At 45.1% G+C, this 9,515-nt stretch overlaps 1 protein-coding gene across 1 annotated transcript; it reads right to left on the bottom strand.

Annotated features, from left to right (window-relative positions):
- Nucleotides 1-212: 212 nt before the first annotated feature.
- LOC136653110 (olfactory receptor 6M1-like) lies at nucleotides 213-1,154 on the bottom strand. The gene has a single exon (XM_066630033.1). The coding sequence runs from the start codon at nucleotides 1,152-1,154 to the stop codon at nucleotides 213-215; it is 942 nt and encodes a 313-aa protein (XP_066486130.1).
- Nucleotides 1,155-9,515: the final 8,361 nt, after the last annotated feature.

Genomic DNA, 9,515 nt, shown 5'->3' with positions numbered 1-9,515 from the left:
CACTCTGCTGCATGGGACTTTAGGGGAAGTAAATAGGAATAAGCAAGCAATCTCCATCTTTTGTACCAAGTCCTCATATGTATGACAGTACAGTATAGATATGTGAAGTGTCCATCCTGCCAAGTAAGGTATATCTACTCAGATGTATGTCACTTAAATGCAATGGGGCTTACTCTGAGGAAAGTGTGTATATGATTGCAGTTTTAAGCTTTCTATCTTAAAGCAACTCTCCGAAGTGCATCTCTCACTGCATCCTTCACAGTCTTGTTCCTGAAGCTATAAATGATGGGGTTGAGCACTGGGGTCACCATGGTGTTGAATACTGTGGCAATCTTGTTGAATTCCATGGAAGAGCTTCCAGCTGGCTTGATGTAAATGAAGATGGAGCTGCCATAATAAAGGGATGCCACAGTGATGTGAGAGGTACATGTGCCAAAAGCTTTCTTTCTGCCTCTGGCAGAGGGCATCCTCATCACAGTGACAATGATGCAGATATAGGAGACAATTGTCACACATACAGAACTGAGAAGCATGAAACAGGAAACTGTCAAGTCTAAGGCCTGGAGGAAGTGAATATCAGCACACATCATCTCTAGCACAGGGCCACTGTCACAGAAAAAATGGTCAATAACATTGGGGCCACATACAGGTAGGCCAACCTTGAGTAGCGTGGATGCTGAAATGGAAAAGAAGCTGCACAACCAACAAGACAAGACCATCAGCAGGCAGACTCGGCTGTTCATTATAGCTGTGTATCTCAGTGGGATGCAGATAGCCACAAAGCGGTCCACTGACATGGCAGCCAAAAGAAGGACTTCAGTGGAGCCAGCCACAAAGTAGACATACCCTTGCAGGGCACAGGCAAAGAATGAAATTGTGTTATCCTTTGAGATAAGCAGGGTGAGCATCTTTGGCGTGACAGTTGTAGTGATGATAATCTCCAGCCAGGAGAGGTTCTTGAGGAAGTAGTACATAGGTGTATGGAGACGCTGGTCTATCCGGATCACAAGGATGACCAAAGTGTTGCCAAGCAAAGTCAGTATGTACATGACAAGGAAAAGGAAGAAGAGCGGTTTCTGAAGCTGGAGGAGATGAGAGAAGCCAAGTAGGACAATCTCAGTGACAATAGGCTTAGTAGAGTTGCTAAGCTCCATCTTAGCAATACATCTTCATTCTAAATAAAGTGCAAAGATTTTGTTTGGCTAAGAAAAAGAGAGAGAAAAATAATTATAGTATTGAAGATTTGTTTCCTTAGAGGCAAATTTGTTCATTTCATTAAGGGCTTTTCTGAGTGAACATGTACTTTATTCAGAGTTCATTCTAAACCAAGGGTGTCAAATACATACATACATACATAAGACCTTTATTGGCATAGATAATGGAAATACGAAACAACAACCAAACATTAAACATTCAGAACACACAATAAAATAAAGCACTCATAATCATCCAATACCCCCTCCCCCCATTCACCATAATATAGCGGAAGACCCAGAATTCCGTCCTGCCAGAATCCCAGAAACAAAGTTGGCAACCTTGTCAAGAGAGTCAGTTTCCTCCATGGAAAGAAGAGTTTGTAATTTAAATGAATCCTCCCAGCCCTGCATTTTTTCAGCAGTGGAGCCAGATAGATCTTACGAAGGGTATCATGGAGTGGGCAGTAAAAAAATATATGATGTAATGTCTCCACACAATTCCTGTCACAGGTACATCCTCTTTCTGAGTAGGGAATGCCACTAAACCTGCCCGCTAGCAGAGCTGATGGAAAGGCATTGCATCTCGCAAGGGAGAATGCTCTGCGAGCCTGTGGGCACTGCAGATGATAAAGGAAAGAAGTCGGCTTCCCAAAGCTGACTGGGATGTGCAGATGGAGAGGGGAGCAAATGGTGTTAGCTGCACAGAGTAGCTCTTGATGCTCAATATCGAGCAATCTTTCCTTGATAGTCCTGTAGGCTTTGCTTAAACCAATCATACCCAGGCTTGCTGTGTCTAGACCTATCGATTTAAGCTTGGTGAGTAAATCCGCAACCTCCACAGGCAGTACTGGATCAGCCAGAAGCTGGTACATTAGCCCATATGGGGCAGCACTGAAGAGGATTGCAAGCCAAAATTTTACTGATCTCAACCAAGCCAATGTTTTGAGTCTAATAAAACCCACTTCAAGACACATAGCAGAGTATGGAACACATCTGGGAAAACCCAAGTTCCTCCGCAGGAAGGAGGCCTGTATGCTCTCAGTTGAATGATTCAAGGCCTTATGCCAGATTGGACAGCCATAAAGAACTTGCGAAAGTACCTTAGCCTTGAATACCTCTAAAGCAGCCGGGACATATCTGTTACCTTGGCTAAAAAAAACCGGGAAATTGCAAGGGATGAGATTTTTGATGCATTTAGGACTGCATTACGGTGAGAAACCCACGAATGCTTATAGTGGAAATTAATGCCTAAATATCTGAATGTCTTTACCTGTTCCATTTTGTTGCCCATAAATGACCATTTAAATGGTTTCCAATTGTTGGCAAACACCATGATTTTAGATTTAGAGTAGTTAATCTGTAACTTGTTGGATGTAAAATACTCTATAGATTGATTGAGTAGACGTTTTAAGCCAATTCTTGTTCGAGAAATAAGAGCCGCATCATCCGCATACAGTAATAGCGGCACTGGATGGGACCCAAGTATCGGGCAGTGACTATCCACTGTCTTCAAGGCCGGGGCTAAATCATTCAGGAACAGGTTAAATAGCATGGGAGCCAAAATGCATCCCTGCTTAACCCCTTTGTTTATAGCAATGGGGTGTGTGAGGCTACCACTCCTGGCATATCTAACTTTACATGATGTGTTAGAATATAAGATCTTAATTAACATCAATAGTCTTTTCTCAATCCCCATGCTGGCTAATTTAGACCAAAGAAGATCTCTATCAATGGAATCAAACGCAGCTCTTAGATCAAGGAAAGCCACATAGAGTCTTGCCTTGGCTTTCTTAATCTGTTTATAGACTAGGTGAGATAAAATTAAACAGTTATCCATTGTTGATTTGCCCCGACAAAATCCTGATTGCTCAGGACCTAGAATATCCTTAGAGTTGGTCCAGGTAAAAAGCTTATTATTTAGGTATTTTGCATAAATTTTGCCTATTACAGAGAGCAAGCTGATAGGCCGGTAATTCGCAGGGAGATTAGGGTCACCCTTTTTAAAAACTGGGATGATTGTTGCCGAGACCCAATCTTTGGGAACTAAGCCAGTCCTATCGATCGTTGTGAAGAGCGGTGCAAGCAAGTGAGCCCACCACTCAGGGTCACATTTTAAAAGTTCAGGAGGTATTAGATCCGATCCGGCAGCTTTCCCTGATTTCAATTGATCTATTATCTGTATGATCTCCATTAAGAACATAAGAACATAAGAACAGCCCCACTGGATCAGGCCATAGGCCCATCTAGTCCAGCTTCCTGTATCTCACAGCGGCCCACCAAATGCCCCAGGGAGCACACCAGATAACAAGAGACCTCATCCTGGTGCCCTCCCCTACATCTGGCATTCTGACTTAACCCATTTCTAAAATCAGGAGGTTGCGCATACACATCATGGCTTGTACCCCATAATGGATTTTTCCTCCAGAAACTCGTCCAATCCCCTTTTAAAGGCATCTAGGGTAGACGCCAGCACCACATCCTGTGGCAAGGAGTTCCACAGACCGACTACACGCTGAGTAAAGAAATATTTTCTTTTGTCTGTCCTAACCCGCCCAACACTCAATTTTAGTGGATGTCCCCTGGTTCTGGTATTATGTGAGAGTGTAAAGAGCATCTCCCTATCCACTCTGTCCATTCCCTGCATAATTTTGTATGTCTCAATCATGTCCCCCCTCAAGCGTCTCTTTTCTAGGCTGAAGAGGCCCAAACGCCGTAGCCTTTCCTCATAAGGAAGGTGCCCCAGCCCCGTAATCATCTTAGTCGCTCTCTTTTGCACCTTTTCCATTTCCACTATGTCTTTTTTGAGATGCGGCGACCAGAACTGGACACAATACTCCAGGTGTGGCCTTACCATAGATTTGTACAACGGCATTATAATATTAGCCGTTTTGTTCTCAATACCTTTTCTAATGATCTCAAGCATAGAATTGGCCTTCTTCACTGCCGCCGCACATTGGGTCGACACTTTCATCGACCTGTCCACCACCACCCCAAGATCTCTCTCCTGATCTGTCACAGACAGCACAGAACCCATCAGCCTATATCTAAAGTTTTGCTTTTTTGCCCCAATGTGCATGACTGTACACTTACTGACATTGAAGCGCATCTGCCATTTTGCTGCCCATTCTGCCAGTCTGGAGAGATCCTTCTGGAGCTCCTCACAATCACTTCTGGTCTTCACCACTCGGAAAAGTTTGGTGTCGTCTGCAAACTTAGCCACTTCACTGCTCAACCCTGTCTCCAGGTCATTTATGAAGAGGTTGAAAAGCACCGGTCCCAGGACAGATCCTTGGGGCACACCGCTTTTCACCTCTCTCCATTGTGAAAATTGCCCATTGACACCCACTCTCTGCTTCCTGGCCTCCAACCAGTTCTCAATCCACGAGAGGACCTGTCCTCTAATTCCCTGATTGTGGAGTTTTTTCAGTAGCCTTTGGTAAGGGACCGTGTCAAACGCCTTCTGAAAGTCCAGATATATAATGTCCACGGGTTCTCCCGCATCCACATGCCTGTTGACCTTTTCAAAGAATTCTATAAGGTTCGTGAGGCAAGACTTACCCTTACAGAAGCCATGCTGACTCTCCCTCAGCAAGGCCTGTTCGTCTATGTGTTTTGAGATCCTATCTTTGATGAGGCATTCCACCATCTTACCCGGTATGGATGTTAGGCTGACCGGCCTATAGTTTCCCGGGTCCCCCCTCTTTCCCTTTTTAAAAATAGGTGTGACATTTGCTATCCTCCAATCTTCTGGCACCGTGGCCGTTTTGAGGGACAAGTTGCATACCTTAGTCAAGAGATCTACAACTTCATTCTTCAATTCCTTAATAACCCTTGGGTGGATGCCATCAGGGCCCGGTGACTTATTGATCTTTAATTTATCAATGAGGTCTGAAACATCTTCTCTATTAACCTCTATCTGACTTAACTCCTCGGTTAGGAGCGGCCGTTCGGGCAGCGGTATCTGCCCGAGGTCTTCTGCCATGAAGACAGATGCAAAGAACTCATTTAATTTCTCTGCCATCTCTAAGTCTCCTTTTATCTCCCCTTTCCCTCCCTCACCATCCAGAGGGCCAACCACTTCTCTGGTGGGTTTCCTGCTTCTAACATATTTGAAGAAGCTTTTATTATTCCCCTTAATGTTGCTGGCCATGCATTCCTCATAGTCTCTCTTGGCCTCCCATATCACCTTCTTACATTTCTTTTGCCACAGTTTATGTTCCTTTTTATTCTCTTCATTAGGGCAAGACTTCCATTTACGGAAGGAAGCTTCCTTGCCCTTCACAGCCTCTCTAACTTGGCTCGTTAGCCATGCGGGCACCCTCCTGGATTTAGTGGAACCCTTCTTTCTTTGCGGTATACACCTCTGCTGGGCCTCTATTACTGTTGTTTTAAGCAGCCTCCATGCACTCTGGAGAGATTGGACTCTTTTTACCCTCCCTTTCAACCTCCTTCTAACCAGCCTCCTCATTTGAGGGAAGTCCGCCCGTCGGAAGTCAAGGGTTTTTGTTAGAGATTTGCCTGGTATTCTTCCCCCAATGTGCACGTCAAAACGGATCGCAGCATGATCACTGTTCCCCAATGGCTCAGTAACGTTTACATCTCTAACCAGGTCCTGCGTACTGCACAATATTAAATCCAGAGTCACCTGTCCTCTGGTGGGCTCCGTGACTAGCTGATCTAAGCCACAGTCATTTAGCACGTCAAGAAATCCGGTTTCCTTATCGTGACCAGAACACAAATTGACCCAGTCAATATGAGGATAATTGAAGTCCCCCATGATTACAACCCTGTCCCTCCTTGTCACCTCCCTGATCTGTTTCCTCATTTCAAGGTCCCCATCAGATTTCTGGTCTGGAGGACGATAGCACGCCCCCAGTATTACATCGCTGCACAAGCCTGGTAATTTAACCCACAGAGATTCTACGGTGGAGTCGGACCCACCTTCAATCTCTACTTTGCTGGATTCTATCCCTTCCTTAGGCCACCCCACCTCCAACACGCCCCTGCCTGTCCCTCCTGTAGAGTTTATAGCCCGGGATTACAGTATCCCACTGATTTTCTGCATTCCACCAGGTTTCCGTTATGCCCACTATGTCAATATTTTCCCTTGTCACCAGACATTCCAGTTTTCCCACCTTTGCTCGTAGACTTCGGGCATTCGCATAAAAGCATTTATACACAGAATGCCCCAGGATGGGCTGCTTATTCGCTCCTTTGTCCCCGCATCCTCTCATTGTGCCAAACCGTCTATCACATCCCATCACGCTACCTTTCCCAATTTCTTCTCCTACTCTGCCTTTGTCTTGTTGTTCTCTAACCTCCCCATCCTCATCCCTATGGGATGAGGAGTCCCAAACCGGATGCCCCTCGGCTCCTGTCGGCCTTCCCCCAGGAGCCATTGGCATCACAGGGGGCCAGGTAGGTAGATCAGATGAATTGAAGTCGAGTTGGGTATCTGGGGATTTGCACTTATCAAAAAATAGTTCTGAAAAATGTTTAATCCATACAGAAGAAGAGATTACAACTGGGTCATCCATTTTGGAGCTAAGAGAGCCTGATACCACGGCCCAAAATTGTTTGTTATTTTTTTGCTGTATCGCTTGCAACAACTTAATCCATTGAGCATGGGTATACTTCTGCTTTTTATCTATCAGTAAGGCATTAAATTGTTTTTTGTAGAAAAAATATTTAACCGCCTCACATGGAGCGTTAGACTTTCTGAAGGCCAAATAAGTTGTTCTGATCAATGCCTTGAGGTCTCTGCATTCTTTATCAAACCAGTCCTTTTTATCGGATACACCATGTACAGTGCTCTGCTTAGGGTTGGAACCCAGGGTCCTAAGGATGTGGTCAGTTAGGCATTCAAATGACTGGATTTGGGCAAAGGGGTCAGGCTCCTTCAAGATGGATGATAATGAATCTATACTTGTTGATTCTCTAATTAACTGATGGAAATTTAGGGAAAGGGTGTTGTTCACTATGATTTTGCCGCTACTCTCTGTGTTTACTTCAACCCCTGGGTGTGCTGGTGTTCTCCCCGAGTGTAGATCAAGCACCAGGGTTAAAGGGAGGTGATCACTAATAGTAAGATCTCCAATGTCAAACTCTTTCACATGTGGTTTCAAAGACATGGACACGAGAGCATAGTCTACGACGCTTGACCCACGGGGGGACATGTATGTAAATTCACCAGCATTGGGGTACTCCTTTAGCCCATTAAGCCAGAGCAGATTAGAAATAACAGAAAATCTTGCAAGGGCCAAGCCATTAGCATTGTAGTGAGAATCCTTTGACCATCTATCTAACTTACAAAATGAGGGGAAAGAATCTTCTTCATCCACCATCCATGCTCTAGAATAGATTTGACTAGAGTTTCCAACCCTGGAATTCAGGTCGCCCAGCAAAACAACCTCAGCTAGAGGATGATTCCTCTTGAGGTCATCTATACCAGTCAAGAGGTCACTCCAGAGCTGGGATCTCTGAGAACTGTTAAGTATAGGGGGGATATAGACGTTAATACATAATAAGTCAATAGCTTCACAGGATATCATTAAAGCTTGCATCTTACAACACCCTGAAGTTGTGACTAGGGGGCAAGTTTTAAGATGCTCTGCCACCAGTATGGCTAAACCTGCTGATGGGCGCCCACTAGAATTAGGTTTAATAGCAGGGAGCAAAAAAGCTTTATATCCATTAAGGTGCAATTGGCCCTGGACCCATGTCTCTTGCAACATAATTACATCAAAAGTTCTAAGATAACTTAAAAAATTGGTGTCATTTTTCTTGCTCCTCCATCCTGCAATATTCCAAGAAAGGATTCTCAAAAAGGGAGAGACCAAGTCAGGAGAAGGGTTGATCAGTCAAGCTTCATTCATGGGCAGGTTCTCAATTTCCAGGGGGGCATAAGACACACAGCTAGATGAGGCTAAGTTTGCCTCCATGAGTAACACAGAATCTCTTGAATTAGTAACATGTTCCCTGGTGAAGTCATTTCTGAATCAGATTGATGACCCAAAACTTGCTCTGGAAGAACCAAAGGATGCGTTCTGCCAGTCAGAGCTTCCTCATTAGGGCTAATAAGTTCTGCTCTAACTTTATCCAGGCATTTTATTATGTTTGCTTGTTCCATCCTTGGAAGACTCTTGAAGGCATTTATAGCTCCTTCCACAATCTTATCTTCTTCTGGAGAAGGGGAGGGAGGCAAATTTCCTCCACCTGGAGGCTCCTGATGGATCTCAGCCTGAATGGGCAGCTTCCGAAGGGGGTCTGCTTCTAGAGATGATGCTTGAGGGTCTGGTGGAGGTGAACTCTCCAAAGATGTAGAAGAACATTGGGTCAGAATGATGTTTGTTAATTCCTGCCAAACCATCTCAATTTTCTTGACCATCTGTAACTGCTTTTGTTGAGGGAGAGCTCTGTATGCCTCCAGAGCCTCTCTGGTTAGTGTGTCCTCGTCTATATCCAGTTGAAGCAGCAGGTCCAAGGACTGGGAGCTTGTCTCACCGCTGTGAGGGCTAGTATTCTGAGGAGACGTTGTAGCTTGTGAAGAAACACTGGGCAAACACTGAGTGATATCACCAGTGTCTGAGATCTCTGAGCTGAACACAGAATTCCTCAGAAGATGATTCCTGACACACACTGCGTCTGAGGCAGGCAACTCATCCTGTACCTCTGTGGATGAGTTTGTAATCCTCACAGGGCAACTAGGAATGGCAGGCATTGTCTCCATTGGGCAGTCTATTTCTGTGTGTGCACTGCTGACATCCAAAGGTGCACATGCTTTGCAAAGAAGGCCATTTTGGACTACTGATGCAATTGGCTCCAAGGATACAGCAGCTTCAGTTGTACTCTGTCCGTTCAGAGACCCATGCAGGTCCTCTTGGGGTCTGAAGGTCTTCTTCCGTGATGGCAAATTTACTGGTACCTTGGGTGGAGGCTTGGGAACCAGCGATTGAGCCCGGGGGCTGCTCCTAGATGCTGGGCTCTTCCTTTTAGGCATTCCTTTCCCAGCTTCTGAGTGTTGGACATTAGGTAAGCTGTAAATCCTTGGGTGCTTTGCCTTGTTGCACTGGGAGCGAGGCTTTTAACTTCAGTAGTAGACTAGCAAAGCTGTCAGTGGCCGCTTTTAGATCAGAGACTGTTGACATAACATCCAAGTGTAATGAGGGCCAGGGATCAGCTGTGTTTTCAGCAAGCTGATTACACTTATCACCTGACTGAGGGCTAGGCATCTGGCCAAAATTGGCCGGCCTTGGAACTGTAGAAGAGGCTGATAATGGAGGCTTCAAATGATTTCTCTGGAGTAGTGGAGTAGTATGT

Source organism: Tiliqua scincoides, chromosome 5, assembly GCF_035046505.1.
Source record: "Tiliqua scincoides isolate rTilSci1 chromosome 5, rTilSci1.hap2, whole genome shotgun sequence".
Classification (NCBI taxonomy): Eukaryota; Metazoa; Chordata; class Lepidosauria; order Squamata; family Scincidae; genus Tiliqua; species Tiliqua scincoides.
This window is presented reverse-complemented; position numbering and strand designations above follow the sequence as displayed.